This window comes from Trichechus manatus, unplaced genomic scaffold (assembly GCF_000243295.1).
Source record: "Trichechus manatus latirostris isolate Lorelei unplaced genomic scaffold, TriManLat1.0 scaffold00233, whole genome shotgun sequence".
In the NCBI taxonomy this organism is placed as follows: Eukaryota; Metazoa; Chordata; class Mammalia; order Sirenia; family Trichechidae; genus Trichechus; species Trichechus manatus.
The window spans coordinates 132,209-150,987 of record NW_004444169.1 but is presented as its reverse complement, the minus strand read 5'-3'; the positions used below and the strand labels follow the sequence as shown (position 1 = coordinate 150,987).

At 46.3% G+C, this 18,779-nt stretch overlaps 1 protein-coding gene across 1 annotated transcript; it reads right to left on the bottom strand.

Moving 5' to 3' along the window:
* Nucleotides 1-388: 388 nt before the first annotated feature.
* Nucleotides 389-17,306, bottom strand: GPR173 (G protein-coupled receptor 173). Its single transcript, XM_004389114.1, has 2 exons — nucleotides 17,144-17,306; nucleotides 389-1,925 (listed from the first exon to the last, which is right to left on the bottom strand). The coding sequence occupies exon 2, from the start codon at nucleotides 1,826-1,828 to the stop codon at nucleotides 707-709; it is 1,122 nt and encodes a 373-aa protein (XP_004389171.1). The 5' UTR covers nucleotides 1,829-1,925; nucleotides 17,144-17,306; the 3' UTR covers nucleotides 389-706.
* Nucleotides 17,307-18,779: the final 1,473 nt, after the last annotated feature.

The following is an 18,779-nucleotide window of genomic DNA, read 5'->3' as shown; positions in this document are numbered from 1 at the left end:
CCCTCCTAGCTTCTCAAACAGATGCTCAAAAAACACTTGGGAGGTCTGGACATGGTGAGGAGGGAAAGAGACTGGGCTTGGGATCTAAAACAACATTGCACGCAACATAGCAATTAAACACCCATGCTTCCTGGGACCCAGCACCCTTTTTGGTCCCTTTTGTCAGAAGCTTTGGATCAATTTCTCTTTAAAGCATCCAGGCCTCATTAAAGAACTTGGAAGAGGGGGGTTCATGGGAGCAGAGGGGGCAATAAGAGCTCTGGAAGTCTATTTTACAGGACAAACTATCCTCCTCTGGACAATGTCAGAAGGAGGGACATTAAAGCAAGAAAGCCTGTCTTCTCAGCTGTTAGTAGAAAAACCTGCATTTTCAGTTGTTTTCTTTTTCTGAATTGTCACTTGAGAGAAAGAGAAAGAAAGAGAGAGGGAGAGAGAGAGAGAGCGAAAGAAGGAGAAGAAGAAGAAGAAAAAGAAGAAAAGAATGAGGCGGCAGAGACAGCCCCTCCCCCTGAAACTAGAAACGCCTTTTCCCCAGTCCTAACCCTGGGGAGGTGTTGGCAAAGGTGATTAGATTATGGGTGGTTTGAGGGGCTGGGGCTAGAGCTCAGAAAGGAAGGCTCCTGTATGGGGCCCCACCCCTCCCTTGCTGTTGGCCCCATTATGGTGGCCATAACCTTCTCTCTGCCTGCCTGCCTACCAGCCTGTTTCACATGACACAGTAGGGTTCTCTGGGAACCGGGGCACCTCCTGTGCCCCAGCAGGGGGCGTGAGTCCTCAGGCACTTCTTGAGGTCCTTGTTGAGCAGGAAGCAGACGATCGGGTTGACAGCAGCCTGGGCGAAGCTCATCCAAACAGCAGTGGCCAGGTAGCGGTGGGGCACGGCACAGGCTTTCACAAACACTCGCCAGTAGCAGGCCACGATGTAGGGTGACCAGAGGAGCAGGAAGAGCAGTGTGATCGCGTAGAACATGCGACCCAGCTGCTTTTCACCCTTGACTTCGTCCATGCCCAGCAGCCGTCGGCTGGCTGTGTGCCCATTCTGCCGGATACCCAGCAGGGTTGGTGGCATGGGCCCGCGTCCAAAGCCAGCGATCCAGTTGGCAGCAGCCTGGCCGGTGGCCCCAGGGCCATGGAATGTCCAGTTCTGGCTGATGGCTGGCACCATCTGCACTGGCTTCATCTTTCGGTGACGATACTCGAAGAGGAGTAGCTTGCCATAGACAGCATGTGTGGCAGCCATGAGCACAGCCAACATAAGCATGAAGCCCAGTGTGTCATTGGCCTTGAAGTAGCGATGCTCAAAGATGCACTGGTCCTCCTCACGGATAAACTTGTAGGTGCCCACATCAAAGACGGGTGGGAAGGCCATGGCCACAGACAGGGTCCAGGCCATGCAGATGACAGCTGCACATGTCCAGAGTGTCATGCGCTTGGCATAGAAGCGGTGGTGGGCAATGGCCATGTAGCGGGTGACGCTGATGCAGAAGAGCATGAAGGCCGCATGGAAGCAAAAGAGCACAGCCATAAAAGCCACAATCTTGCAGCTGAGTGCACTGAAGGTCCATGAGGAACCGTGGCGCACAGAAGCCAACACAAAGGGGAAGCAGACTGCAGAGCGTATGCCATCGGCCAGGCACAGGTCCAGCAGAAAGTAGTAAGGAGCCTTGTGCAGGGCTCGCTCCTTGAGCACCAGCAGGGACAAGATGGCATTGCCTGCCAGGCTCACACACATGATCAATCCCAGAAGCACCAGCTTCACATAAGCTGATGCTGATGGCGGAGACAGTGCGCCGCTCACCTCCTCGGGCTCTCCAGTGGTGTTGGCCATACTGAGGGGCAGAGTCTGCTCTCAACCCTATGGGGTCAGCCAGTCTGGTACTCCAGGGGCCCTGTGCGACTCCATCAGCTGACTTGCTGGGTTGCGCCTGCAAGGAGGGATATTGGGGGAGACATAGACACAGAGAGACAGAGAGATGAGGATAGGAAAGAGACAGAGAGAGAAAAACACACAGAGACACAGAAACAGTGGGAAAGAAAGAGAACAAAAAAAATGGCAACAAAGATATAAATGGTTAGAAATTGAGACAGAAATGGAGGGGATGAGTGAAGAAGGATAAAGAGAGAGATAGAGACAGAGAGACAAAGAGAGCAAGAGCAAGAGAGACAAAACAGTAACAGACAGTGAAAAACAATGGAAAGGAAAGGTGAGGGAGAAACAGAAAGGCAGTGTTAGTGTGTCTGTGTGCCCCACCCCCTTACTCCTCAGCTGGTGTCAAGCCCTGCCCCTGGCCCACTCCTGGTCCTACCCTCTCTTTGCTGAGTGAAGGTGCTTCATCTCTCTGGCTGTCCTCGGTTACCTGTTCCTTCCATTGGTGGGTCTGTGAGGTGGTGATGTTGTTTCAGCCTTTCTTCCCTTTTATAAAGCCCTCATGTGTTCTTCAAACTTTTTTGAATGTCACCCATAGTAAGAAATATATTTTACATCATGACCCAGTATACACACACACAACTCTGAAACAAGTTTCACAAAATAGTACTGACCCTATTGTAATGTACCTCACTAGTTTCTATTCTATTTCTTTTTTTTAAAGTGCTCATAGCCACCTGCTAAATGGATTTCTTTATTTATGATCAGGAATGTGCTTAGCATGCTTGAGGAACAGCTGAAAGGCCAGTGTGGCTGGAATGCAGTGAGCAAGGGAGATATGATAGGAGGTGAGATCAGAGAGGTGTCTGGAGGCTAGATCATGTAGGTCTTTGTGGGCCATGATGAGGACTTTAGCTTTTACTTTAAGTGTGGTGGGGAGTATGTGTGAATATAAAGATGTAAGTATGCTTGTGTGTATTCATTTATTCATTAAAAAAGTATTTATTGAGCATCTACTGTGTGCCAGGCACTGTTCTAGGCACTGGAAATACAGCTATGAACCAGACAGACAAAAATCCCTGGCCTTGTAGAGCTTACATTCTAGATAATAAAGAAGATACATAGATAAATTATGTTAGAGAATGATACGTTCCTAAGAATAAAAGTAAAGCCAGGAAGTGAGATAGGAAGTGCTAGGGGTGGAAGAGGTGTTGCAATTTTAGATGGGGTGATAGGGAAGACTTCATGGAGGAGGTGTCATCTGAGCAAGATCTGAAGGAGAGGAGAGGGTGAGCCATGTGGATATCTGGGGGAAGATAAGTCCAGGCAGAGGGAACTGCCAGAGCAAAAGCCCTGAGGTGGGACTATACCTGGCGCATTTGAGGAACAGTCAGGAGGCCAGTGTGGGTGGAACAGAGTGAGGGTGAAAATGGTGGTTGGTAAGGTCAGAGAGGTGATGAGGCTGGACCATGGAGGCCATAGTGAGGACTTTGACTTTTACTGTGAATGAGATGGGAGTCATGGGGTTGTGAGCAGAGGAAAGACATGATCTGACTTAGAATTTAACAGGATCCTGCTTGCTGCTGTGAGAACAGATGATGCAGGGCAAAGGTGGAAGCAGGGAGACTACTTAGGAGGTTCCTGCAGCAATCTAGGTGAGAGATAATAGCACTGTTATGTCCCTTTCCCTGCTTTATTTTTCTTCATAGAATTTATCCCTTCTAACACACTGTATAATTTACTTTTTAAATTTTGGTTTATTGCCTGACTTACCTGATTAGAATGAAAGCACCACGAAGGCAGGGATTGTAGACTCTTTCACTCACTCTCATCTAGAAGAGCAATACATAGCATATGGTAAGCTCTCAGTAAAAATATGTCATATTAATTGATTGGGGGACCAAATGGGCTGGTGCATCAGAGAGGGGCTTCCTAGAGGCATCCAGGTAAGATGTAACTGAAAGAGAGGCCTGGGGAGTGCATCTGGCAGTGGAAGTGGCACAGGCAAGGTTTAGGGGGAAATAGGAGAACTCCTGGTGTATGTGGGCTGGGGGCAGGGAGTGTGGGGATGTGATAAGGTAACAGGGCAGGTCCCAGAAGGAAGGCAGCAAGGCAACTTGGGCGGAAGAAGCTGGAGAAGCTCAGAATTACTGTTGGGGCTGGGAATCGGCTAGAGTTTGGGGGAGGTAGGGCTTGAGTGAATGTCTTCCTACACCCTTCCTCCCAGGAAAAAAGTTTCCTCTCTGCACCGATTCCCAGCTCAATCCAGCCTGGCCTGCCACAGCCACCTGGGACCAGGCTTTTTTGATGGCACCCCAAAGTCTCAGAGTCTGTGCCAGCAGGCCACGAGAGGGTGCTAGGGTAGGGGCTGGGGAGAAGGGCGGTTGGTGGACCCCTTTCAGCCCTTCAAGGCCTGACCTGATACCCCCCACAGAACTATGTGTGTAAATGTGCACACACACATATACATACACACTCCTTAGCCTTGAAGGGAGGCAAGGGGGAAAATGATAGAGACAGAGCGAGGCTGAGTATAAGAGAGTTAGGGAGACAGAGTGAGAGAGAAAGAGAGAGGTGTGTGTGTGTAAGAGTCGTAGGAGGGAGAAAGAGAGAGAGGGAGAGAAACAAATAGAAATGAGAGAAAGTCTTACACACAGAGAGGAAGGAGATAGAAATAGAGACAGAAAGGGGAAGGAGAGAGAGAAAGAGAAAGATAAAAAGAGAGGCACACACATACAGAAACAGAGAGCAAGACAGAGAAGGGAGATAAATAGAGATAGAAATAGAGAGAAAGAGAAAAAAATCAGAGAGGAGAGGAGAGAGAGAGAAAGGCACGGAGATAGAGGGAAAGGGATAACATGTGGGAGGAAAGATAGAGCAAAAGATTGAAATAGTGTGGGGTGGGGAGTGAGAGACAGATGTAGAGAGGAGCTGGAGAGAGACACAGAAATAAAGAGAGAGGAAGACACAGACACACTAAGACTGAGAAGGCAGATAATGTGAAGCCAGAGTCTCAGTGAAATAAAAAACTAAAACAAAGAAACAAAAAATAATAGCAGCAAACAAACAAAACCCTGCTGTTGCCAGGAAAGCTGGGGAGATCTGATAAATAATCGAGGAGAGGTCTCTCCTGAGCAGACTGGCGTCCACAGCCCGGGCTCATCGGAGGCTAAGACGACGTGGGCATGCGCGTAACACATTCACACTCGCGCCCAGAAAGCCTCATATACAGATACCTAAAACAAACAAGCAAACAAATCAAAACAAACAAACAAAAAAACCCCAAGACCCCCCAAAAAACTGTTGCCATGGAGTTGATTCCGACTCACAGTGACCCTGTAGGACAGAGTAGAACTGCCCCATACGGTTCCCAAGGCTGTAAATCTTTACGGAAGTAGATTCCTACAACTTTCTCCTGAGGAGCGGCTCATGGGTTCAAACGGCCAACCCTCTGGTTAGCAGCTGAGCGCTTAACCACAGCGCCACTAGGGCTCCTTACACAAATACCTACACACTCAAAGACTCACATAAACACATATCCTACCGCTATGGAGAGTTACAGACAGCAACCAGCTCACACAGGGACGCTAGCACGTGCGCACACATCCTTCCTGGAGGCATTATTCACACCTTTTCTCTCCGGAAAGGAAGTTTTTAGATAATATAACCTATTTACACATGTAATTTCAGAAGATAATGCATATAGTGCCTTAACTATAATTTAAATAAGAAATAAAATGAAAGTGATTTCTAAGAAAATAATTTGTATTCCTATATGTAAATGCTTGGGTATAACAACCCATAGGAGATTCAGTGAGGTAATTAGAGACTTTTAACAATTTCTACATGTACAATTCAGTGACATTTATTACATTATTTGAGTTGCACAACCATTCTCACCCTCCTTTTCCAAGTTATTCCCTCTCCATTAACATAAACTCACTGCCCCGTAAGCTTCCTATCTAATCTTTCGAGTTGTTGTCGTCAATTTGATCCAATATAGATAGATCTGAAAAGAGCATAATGCTCAAGGCAGACATTCTTTATTTGTTGTTCAGGCACATTTTTCCCTAATATCCTCAGTAATTCACTTGAATTTATGAAACGTAGCTGCGTGGTTCTGCAGGTCACCAAGCTCACCTCAAAAACACCAGCTTTGGGGGCATCAGATACCATTTTGGCTTCTTTGAAACATCAGGCACAGTTTCTGTCTTCAATATGGCTGATGCTTTCACACCATACCAACCTTTCTTTAGAAATGGAACAACTGCTTGTTTGTGCCTCCCTTTTCCACCTGCCTTTCATAACTCATTTGTTCCTGCCATAGCCAAGCAGAGACCCAGGTTCTATGCTTGAAATAGCTACATGATGTCTTCTATCTCTTTGTAGTCACCATCAACAGGAAACTGTTTGCATAAGTACCAAAAAACAAAAAACCCCAAAAAACAAACAAACAAAAAATCCGTTGCCATCGAGTCTATTCCAACTCATAGCGACCCAACAGGACAGAGTAGAACTTGCCCCATAGGGTTTCCAAGGAGCGGCTGGTGGATTCAAACTGCTGATCTTTTGGTTAGCAGCCAAGCGCTTAACTGCCACCAGGGTTCCATTTGCATAACTAGGTGGTAGTAAATGGTCAAAGAGTATTTTTTTAACCGATTAAAACTCCTTTCCCACCAATAGTTAGATCCTTTCTTTCAGTCAGATGCGATATTGAAATTTCTTGTAACAAATGTTGATGAATTTTGAATCCAACAGAAATTTTCATTTGGAGTATTTCAAAATAAGGATGTATTTCTCCAAATAGACATAGACATTACTCTACCCAACTTAATAAGTCTTCTTTAGTATTCAAAATTATAACACCAACTAAACATCACACAGGGAACCATACTTAACCTCACTCTCCTAAGTTTTGCTCTGAATGCTTCAAATATACTTTAATATATTTTTTAGTGTCTTAAAAATTTTTTATATCATTTTATTCATGTGCTCAAAAAGCCATTTGTTGAAGCCAGTAAGCATCAAATCTGCAAAGTTAGAATCATTCACAAAGAAGTGCTGAAATTCTTTTAGCTCATAAATTTCTTACAAACTTCTCACATACTTAAGTTTTAAACAGCCGAGAAGGATGTACTAATCCATGGAATGGATCTTACCTTCAACAACATACCTTCCAAGATCAAGAAGTGGAAGCTCATAATGGAAGTTTATGTCTGTGTCAAAACTACCAAAGGTTATTTGCTTCATTTGTTTTGTTTGGGTTTTTACCAAGAAACACAATAACTTGATATAGAAGATCTATGTTCAGCACTAACAGATTTACCAAATCAAGACTAAAATGAGGGTAGTCATAACCAAAGGCTCAGAAGAAGAGGGTACAAATGTTGACCACTACAAATTCACATCAGTGAATAAAAAAAGTTATGTTCCTAGAAATGAGCTCGTGTGTCATGAAAAAATTCTGAAAAAATTTCATTGGAAAGTTGTATACAAATTCAATATTTAATAAATCCCCTAAAACATTGCTTTTTGTTTTTCTTACCACAATTAAATAATATAAAGAAAATGTAAGTAATTTCTTTTTACCAAACCCTAGTACAGTACCTGTAAATCCCCTTCAGTTTATTCCAGTGTGTGATGTAAATATTTCACTTTCTCTGTGTGCCAGGTTGTGAATGCCCTAACAGTCACATCTAGTCACACTGCACAGAAACACACTAGCACACACAGGCAGATGCATGTATATGACACATATGTACACACAGGTTTAAATCTGCACTCACATCCAGACTTACACCAACTGGTAAGCACAACCAGGCACTCATATACAGACATACGCACACAGCCCTCCTCGTCTATACAGAAATAGTCAGGCAAGTGTGTAGGTACTAATCTGTTATGGATTGAATTGTGTCCCTCCAAAATATGTGTTGTAAATCCTAACCCCTATATCTGTGGTTATAATCCCGTTTGGGAATGGGTTTCCTTTGTTATGTTAATAAGGCAGTATTAGTGTAGGGTGTGTCCTAAATCAATCTCTTTTGAGATATAACAGAGCACATTAAGCAAGCAAGCAAGTAAACAAGCAGAGATGGGAGAAGATAGATGTCAGGCCACATAAAGATTGCCAAGGAACCGAGGAACAGAAGCTGAAAAGAGATAAGGAACTTCTCTGAGAGCCGACACAGAGAGAAAGCCTTCCCGTAGAGCCGGCGCCCTGAAATAAATAAATTTCTGTTTGTTAAAGCCACCCACTTTTGGTTTTTCTATTATAACACTAGATAACTAAGACACCATCCACCAGCACATCACACAAAGATACACAATACACACAGATATAATCCACCTTTTACAGAAACAGAACTAGGCAGAGGCACATTCACAATTCATATAGGCACATGCAGATACACATACATACAAACCAAATCATATATATCTACCTATACACTTCTAGATACCGGCATGCATGTACAGACACAAGAATTGGCATTCAGACACAGGTCAAGTCCTGCTCACATCCTACAGATTCAGGCTCCCCCCCTTCTCAACCCCACTGGCTTTACACTAAGATAAAGCCCCACTATCTTATACAAACCCATTCTTGCAAATCTGCCCTGGCACACAAGCATATACACACAGGTACAAATATGCTCATACATACAAGCATATTGCTCATGCTCACTGCTACACACACACATGGGCAAGCAGGCACACAGAGCGATTCAGACTCATGCACGCACACTCACATACCCACTGATGCTTATAAATGCAGAAAGATACCCCCAGATGCACACACCCATTCATACCTACACATACATTCACACAATACAGATACACACATCCTAGCACATGGTCAGACACAAATCTGCTACACACACACACACACATACACAGATCCACTCACACCATCACATATAAACCTGGATACATACCTTCTTGCATTTATAGATACAACAGAGATTCACATGCACACATTCACATACTGACCAATACAAACTTGTTTACACATTCAGATAAAACACACTGTCACGCACACACACACACTGACAGGAGCACGCTCACATATGCAGACTCACCAGCAACACAGGTAACACCTGCACTCACATAAACACTACACTACAAGTGTCTTCACTCATACACCCAAATGCATGCGCATTGGGAAATGTACATATAGGGACAAACTCCCTCCATCCACCCCCTAGACACACCCTTTCTCACATACCTATGGTTTTACATACACACTGGGACACATATAAGTATAAACCCACTTCTGTGTACAGACACACTCTCATATACACACAGGATATGCTAATTCTCTCTTTTTCACACATGCATGCACACACACACACACACACACACGGATACAGATAATGTGGCAAATATGCACATAGAAACTACCCCACTCACCACCTACACTGTTACTTACTTACACACTGGTACATATAATAATTATAAAAATAGGTAACACTTTAAATGGCACACATTTAAGTGCCAGGCACTGTTCTCAACGTTTTTCAAATATTAATTCACCCAATCCTCACCCTTTGAGGTATTATTACTCACACTTTACAAATAAGAAACTGAGGCAAAGAGAGGTTAGAGGACTTGTCCAAAGCCACAGAGCTAATGAATAGCAGAACTAGGATTCAAACCCAGAGTCCAGCTCCAGAGTCCTTGCAGATTCATCTTACATACAGAAACATATTCACCTTTCCCTTACAGATACACACCACTCTAGCCCACACACACACAAACCAACTCCCATTTACTGATACACTCGGGCAAACAGCCACACACACGTAGGCACATATACAAACATGGACATGTTCACATTTACAGACATTCTAGCAGAGATATATATGCCCCAGGAAATATATACACATTTATACAGACACCCACAATCACACACCCTACCCAGACACACTCACACTATCAGACACACAAAACACCCAGATACATCATCTAACGCCATCCAGATAAATCTACACTCATATACAGATACACACACATTTCTCAGATACATTCTCTGCCCAAATACACCTAAACACTCTCACGCCCACTGACCAGATATATCCACACTCACCCCCCCACCAAATACACTCCCATTCACACACTCCACACAGATTCATCCATACACACACATTCTCTCTCACACACCGTTCAGATACACCCTCTCTCTCTCATACACTATAAAGATAGAACCACACACATCCTGCCCAGATACAACCACACTCTCACACCCCAACCCAGATACACCCACATTCTCTTTCTTACACACCCATTCAGAATGCACCTAGTTTCACACATAAACCCAACAGAGATACATCCACACTCCCTCACACATATATCATCTAAATATACCCACTCATATACACACACCTCAAAACACCTACACTCACATGCACTCCATCCAGATACAGCCACACTTACATAAACCTTCAAACACCCACACTCTCACATACAACATCCAGATACACACAAACTTACACAAACTCAACTCAGATCCCTCACACCCAACCCAACCCAGGTAAACCTATAATCTCTCTCATACACAGTATCAAGATACACCCACAATGATAGACACATCATTCAAATACACTACACTTACACATACCCCACTCAGTACTCACACTCACAAATTCCTAACCCCAAATACATCCACACATGCACACAGACACACACATCATCCAGATATCCATCCACACACAATCCACAGTTACCCACACTCACACAGCTCCACCCAGATACCTTCACCCTCTCATACATATGCACCATCCAGATTCACCCCATACAGATCATTGAGATACAATCACACCCACAAACACTGTCTAGATACACTCCATTACTATCTACATTCTACATCCTACCCAGATGTATTCAACTCACACACACCATCCAGGTACACTTTTCCACACACTCAGGTATCCAGATACACCCATGATCTCATCCCCTCCATACCACAAAGATGCAGTCACGCTCCATACACACACATCTCACCCAGATATACCCCCAAACTCTCTTTCACAACCTTATTTAGTTATACACACACATTCACACACACACACTCAAGTACATACACACTCACACACCCCACCCAGGTACACAATCAAAGCTCTTTCACACAACATCCAGATACACCCACATTCAAACACTCCACCCAAAGTACATCTACACACTCTCATACACAACCCACATATACCTGCACACTTTCTCTCTCACACACTCCATCCACCCACACTTCACACACATAGCTCATTCACATCCAAACTCCCTCATATACCCACGCTCACCCCCCTGATCCAGTTATACCCAAACTCTCACACACACCATCCAGATACACCTGGTGGTGTATCTCCTCCATCCAGATACGTCCATGCTCTCACACTCTCACTCAGAAACACCCACACTCTCTCTTACATATATATACACAACCCAGATATACACCCAAATCTCTCTTACTCACCACCATCCAGATATACCCACACTTAACACACAATGTAGATCTCTCACAGAGACACACACAATCCAGTTATACTCACACACCACACACACATCTCACCCAGATACACTCCCACACACCATTCATAGACACCCCCAATTACATACACACTCACATAAACTCCCCGCCCCACTCAGATGTGCCCAAATTCTTTCTCACACGTAACCATCCAGATACACCCCATCACACACTTCCATCACCCAGATACAGTTATGTTCTCATCCACCTACACACCATCTAGATATACTAACACTTACATACCCCCACTGCATCTATTGCTCATCACCAAGATACTTCCACACTTGCTCTTACACATACAACACTGACATTTCTACACTATTGAACACACACACACCATTCAGTAAACCCACATACTCTCACACACCATCCAGATACACCCACACTCACATATCCCTCAAATACACACATCTCACACTTATTCCCACCCAGCTATACACAACTCTCACTCATACTATCCTTCACTCAGATAGGCCCATGTTCTCATCCACCATCACCACCACCAGTTGCCACTGAGTCAACTCTGACTCATAGCCAGCGACCTTATGTCAGAGTAGAACGGTGCTCCATAGGATTTTCAATGGCTGAGTTTTTGGAAGTAGATTGCCAGGCCTTTCTTATGAGGTACCTCTGGGGAAACTCGAACCTCTAACTTTTTGCTTAGTGGCCAAACACATTAAATGTTTGCAACACCCAGGGATTCCCATGCTTTCATACTACCTCACAAACACACCATTTAGATACCTCCACAATCACCCCTCCCATATATACCCAAATGTCTCACATAACACCCTACACAGAAACATCCATGGTCTTTCTTACATACACACAACCCAGATTCTTTGTTTCTCTCCCTCACCAGATATACCACACTGCACACACACATACACCACTCCACACAGATATAGCTTCACTCACACATAAAACATTCATGTCTAGATTTCTGCTTAGATGGCATAATTTGGGTGCCCTCTGTGAAAACCATTTACCAACCCTAGAACCATTCTGGTCTAGGCGTTTGATGGTGGGAGGACAGGAAGGGAGGTCTTCGTGTTTCAAGGAATCATTTTCGACAGAGGTCACAGGCGCCCTTCTCCAGAAGGACATCGGTCATGATTGGTTTCCACTTCCTGAATGTGAGTGATGACAGGAATTATTCTGAGATCCCATGAAAGCTCAGCACATGGTCAAGGCCAGAGAGGCCCCAGAAGGAGGTCACGGATCAGCCAGGTCCCATAGCTTACCCTCCTGCATGATGTCTACACAGTTATAGACAGACATGGTCTAGCAAGGCATCGCTGGCTCTCAGACATGCGCATAAGTACATCTGCGGTGCACAAAGAGTCACACAAACTCATAAACAAACTCATAAACAAACTCATAAATACTTTCCCTTATCACTCCTTTTCAGCAATAAGACCTATCTGCACAGGCCCAAGGCTAAGTCTCCCTCTCTCTCTCTCACCATCAGACATGCACGTGCCCACAATCTACACTCAACCCTACACATAGGCACACTCATGGCAATGCACACTCACACTGTACCTGGTCACACATGTGCACATCCATTTAGTCCCAAACATAGGCATACCTGCATGACATATTCACATGACATAATGCCTATGCATGACATTAATTCACTCACAAATACAAGTGTACACACAGGCATATTTACCCATATCCATAGACAGGTAGACTCAGTCTCACACACAATCAGACAATGAACATACATGGACATATAGAAGGGAGCTCACAAATATATATACACACACATCCAGAAACATCCACACAAGTATATTCACATACACTCACACATGGATGTACTCACACACATATTCTCCTAGATATGCACATGCCTGTAAATGAGATGATGTATACATATACAGACATTCTAACACAAGCAGACTTGTACACACAACTGGGTATGTATACCTATGCACATATTCACATGTATATAGACTCATATCATTATTTCCTATATGCACACATTCAGACATGGAAACACAAGCGTAGTCACAAAATACACTCATGCAATCACAGTCAGAAATGTACCATGTCTATCCACACATATTCATACACCTATATGAGAAGCTATGCAAAAAAAAGATTAATTTACACTTACATTCGAACAGACAGACTTGGATATACAGGTATGTTTACACACATGCACACATGGAAGTACACTCACATATTCTCACACACACTTATATACCTGCACAAGAACTGACACACACAAAGACATACACACACACTCAAATACACTTGCAGATCGAGAACAGCATGCACAAACACACATTCACTTAAACATTGTTCTACAACATATGCTCCCAAACAAGCAAAGACATATAAACATAAATACACATATGCAAATAATTAGAACTGGACAAACTGGTACATTGACTCACCTGTACATTCAGACAGGTATACCCAAACACATACGCTCACACATACACACAATTACATGTGCATGAACACACAGGCATATATACAGACATTTTCACTCAAACATACACACAGCCAGATGTTCACACATACTAGCATATATACACACATGTAAACTTACAGTCACACACAGGCATATGCAAACACATATTCACTTTCACACTCAGAAATTCAAACAAAACACATGAGACATGCACATGCAAGTATTAAAAAATGTAGTTACTCACAGATACCACAATCAGATATGCACTCACACACAACAGTGTACCCACAAACACAGTTAGACATATACACAAATGTATCCATTCACCCATGCACACAACCTGATATGCTTATCTATATACAGGCATGCACCTCCACAGCCATACTCATATATAATCAGATGTGCACACATATGTATACCCACAAAATATATTTTCATGCATACAGCATATATTCACACACTTTCCCTTACCCACACAATTAGTTCTGCTTATACTAGTGTGCCGATCTACACTAACATTTTCCCAATCAGACCGAGACCCATAGATCTGTCCAGAGACAACATGCAATCAAGCATGCACACACACACACACACACACACACACATAAATAATTTAAAATGCTGGTGAGTCCACTCACACATTTACACCTAGGCCTATTCATACATGTACATGACAGACTCACCCACATTCTGTTCACACACACATCTTCCCATACATGCATGGACATGTACATATATATGTCCTTACATTCACAAACACACCATTTAGATATACTCACACTTATATGCACATATGGGCATACACAAATATACACACTGAGATGTAACTAGGTATTCACCTAATCAGACATACATACCCAGGCATTCCAAAAACCACACACTCACACACACAATTAGACATGTATACACAGATGTACATTCAAAGGCACATTGATACTACACACATATACAACCAGACAAGGGTTGCTATGCTTCGGAATCGACTCGACAGCAACGGGTTTGGGTTTTTTTAAAAATTGGCTCAGAGAAACCCTCAGTCAGGCTTATAATCAAACATGCCCACTTGCTCACCCTGACAGACATGCACAGTCATACCTACCCCTCTGTACACACACAAGCTTACCCAGACACCCACACACTCACACATACCATCATAAGACTTGCTCACACACAGACTCAATACATCCACAGTGCCCATAAACAGACATGCACACACAAACAGACTACATACACAACCACACATTTTCAGTCACATATATACACCCAAGCTCAGGTCCAGATGCCTCTGGAGCACAGGCCGGGTCCTCTCCCTTCCACACTAAATGTTTCTTCAGAAAAGTCCAAACGCCCCACCCCTCCCTGCCCCCTCAGAGGGATCTTCTTAGCCTCAGTCTTTTCCCTCTTCCTGCTCCTCGCCTGGCCTCGAGGACCGTCCTCCAGCTACCAAACACTCACTTCATGTTCCACTGCAAACCAACCAGTAGACCCCACCCTGCCCCCACCCTGGGCTCCAGGATAGCAGTTCTCTGGGACCCCTTCCTACAGGTCTGGCTGTTGAATAGGCCACACCCCAGCTCTACCCTATGCCCTACGATCTCAGAAGCTCAGCCTTGTCTCCAAGCCCTGCCACCCACTGACCACTGCCCATACTCTTGCCAAGTATCCCCTCAACAGGGAAACATACATCATCAGGGTCAGGAATGCTGCAGGCTGCAAGATGGGCCTCTGCTAGCTCTTTGGGGCTCAAGCCTCTGAGTGTATGTGTGTGTGTGTGTGTGTGTGTGTGTGTGTGTGGTCATACAGGGAAAAGTGTAGAGAAAAAAGCCTGGAGTAAAGTGAGGATGACAGGCACTGCTCACAAGCCCCACTTGTCACTCCTTACAAATGAGAAGTGACAACATACAGCTGCCCCTGCCTCCCTTCTCCTTCTCCAGAATTATCTACCTGCTGTCCCCCGCCAGATCTCTGCTGAGACCTTGGAGAAGGGTGAGTCACTCCCCCAAATAATCAATAACAATATTAATCATAAATAATCAGTAACAATACTGACCATGAGCTTTGCTGACATTAGTTCAGTGCCACCTTTATGCCACATCCTTTATTTACATACATCAACTCATTTAATCCCTACACACACCCATGAAGGAAGGGTTACCAGCCCCTTTGACAGATGGGAAAAACTGATGATCTATAAGCATGCTTTCACTAAAGTTGCCAATCTAGTAGTTGGGGAAAGTGTCCCAGGTAGAATCTATGTTCTCCATGTATCAGGCTCTCCTGCATCACCAGACAAGGATTGGGGAGGTGGCCATAGGGACTTCTGGCTACTGTGCACAAGGCCATAAACTCTGGGAGTCCCAGACACATCATGGGCATCAGACAGAGAGATAGCCTTGTGATGGAGGCTGGAGCCCGAACTGTGGGGATGACCATATTGTGCCTGGCCCCTGCAGGCTGTCATGTGACTTGGTCTTTGCCCCCAGAGAGCCATCATGAAGCCATCAGGCAACCTAGGGCCTGGAAGTGTTCCCCACTCCCACCTCACCTTCCTTCAGCCCTACAGCAGCTTTCTCCCCCTAGCTGGGAATCACAGCAATATCTTCAGTGGTGAGCTGGCACAAGTCTGTGCTACCTGTGGGGAAAGACAGGGGAGGGAGGGAAGGAGCGAGGGAGGGAAGGAAGGAAGAAAAGAAGGAAGGAAGGGAGGGAGAGAGGGAGGAAGGAAAGAAGGAAGGAAGGGAGGGAAGAAAGAAGGAAGGAAGGACTGATAGACAAAAGGAAAGCGTGTAGGAGGTTTGGTTTGGGCTGGGGGCAGCTTCTCTGTCATGTCTACCCACCTGCCTACTACCTAGGTGCATGCGCGCGCACACACACACACACACACACACACACACACATCATGCACACAGGCCAAGGAACCTGGAGGAGAGTAGGGGAGGAGGGAGAGGAGGCAGCTGCAGGAGGCTAAGCCCGCCCAGGGTGCAGACACTGTGAGGGAAGCTCCCAGGCATCCCTTCCACTAGCAAACAAGGAAATGTTAACACAGCCTCATGCCCAAGCATGACCATAATAATAAAAACAGATCCTATGCAGGGAAGCAGGTGGTAGTTCCCTTTCTCATGGGACATTTGGGATTGGGGAAGATGAGGATGGCTAGAAGAGTGTCTAGGCTCGGGTGCCAGAATAACCCCTCTGATGGAGCAGGAAGACAGAGACTGACAGGCAGTCAGAGACAGAGAGCATGGCAGTGATGGAGACTCTGAAATATTGTGTGGTGAGACAGAAGATAAGTCCCAGCCCCCATCTTTGGTGGAGGGTGCTGACTGCTTACCTGGGTTCTCTCAGCAGGGTTGTCTTGGAATCCAGAAAGGGAGCTCAAGTTGTTTCACTCAGGATAAATCACAGGCCAGGCCACATCGCGGGACCCTCAGTGGTCTGGTGACCAGTGACACTCCTGCTTCTGTTGCCGTGGATACAGCAGGGCTGGTTTAAATCGCAGGCATCAGGGGAAGCAGGCACCGCAGGGGTGCACTGGGCAGGACTGGGGTGTTGGGGAACACCAGGTAGGCAGCACACAGCCTTGGGGTGTCCAGCCAGCTGGCAGGTTGGAGTCCTGGCAGGTGCTTCCCCCACTACACACTCTCACCCCCATCTTCACGACACTGCCTAGCTGGGAGGGGGGCCAGCGCTGTCCCCGCTACCGGTCTGCCCGCCTGGCTGCCAGCCCCCCTCCCCCATCTCCACATCCCCCTCCACCCCTACTCCACCCTGTCTGCCTGCTGGCCGACGCCTTTTGTCCTCAGAAGACACAGTCCCCGCGGGGCCTCTGCCAAGTCTCTAGCAGATGCTCAGGGTCTGGGGACCCTCCCTGGGAGCACTCGGGCCATGGCCTGGGAGAGCCCCAGGTTGGGGGGGTTCTCATCCAGGCTCACCCCGCACCCCAGACCTGGTGGGGCTGGGGAATAGGTGCAGGTCCACAGCCAGAGGCAGCAGCAGAGGTGGTGTTGGGGAGGGGATGGACGCCAGAAAGAGGGGGTGGGGTAAAAAGAGAGGCTGGCCTGATAGCTGTGTCAGGGTTTTAGATCCGGGTTGAAGAGGGTGGCTCAGAGCATTCAAGGGGGGGCCTGATGCAAAACGGGGGCACCATGAGCTTGCCGGAGGAATCCTCCTGGCCTGGGAACCACCCCAGCTCACAGAAATCCAGGCCCCAAGATGCTGGGGATATTCAGCCTGAATGGGGCGTCAGCGGGGAGTCTGGGGCTATGGGCTGGACCCCATCTGGCTTGTCTGTCCCCCCGCTCCTTGATTTGCACGGTCCCTGCCTCAGGGGCGGGAGGAGGAGGGAGGGAGGGAGGGAAGGAGGGAGAAGAGTGGAAGGAGGGAGGCTGAGCAGGCAGGGTGACTCCCAGCCGCCAGCGTGGTCCTCCCTTGGGCGGGGCGTGGAAGCGGGGACTGGCTGGGCCAGGGAGCAGCAGGCTGGCTGGCTGGCTGGTTGTTTGGCTGGCTAGGTGGGTGGGGGTGCTGGCTTGAAGGCTGTGCTGCCAGCACAATAGCTGGATTGGGAAGACAGGCTCAGGCCTTTCTGAGATGCACGAGAGAGGCATGTGTGGAAGTGGCGAAAGGTCACCAGGAGGCTGCTGAGAGGGCAACATGGGCTACAAGTGCAGAAGAGGCAGGGGATGGGGCGGGGTTCTGAGGTTGGGAACGGGGCAGAAAGGTCTGGTGGAAGTTTCTCAAAAGCTTTAGGATGGAAGGGATGCTTAGAACTCTGACAGGTAGGATAAATAACCTTATCTACAATGGAGTTCAGCACCTTTCTGGGCAAGGCCTAGAGAGTGGGGTAGGAGGGGTGGAAGGGGGGAGGAGCATTGCCCAGCTCTGAACAGTTACTCTCAGGATACGTCCCCTACCACTCCTGCCTTCTCTGGGCCAGTAGACGCGCATGCACCCAGGCCAAGTTCCGGGAC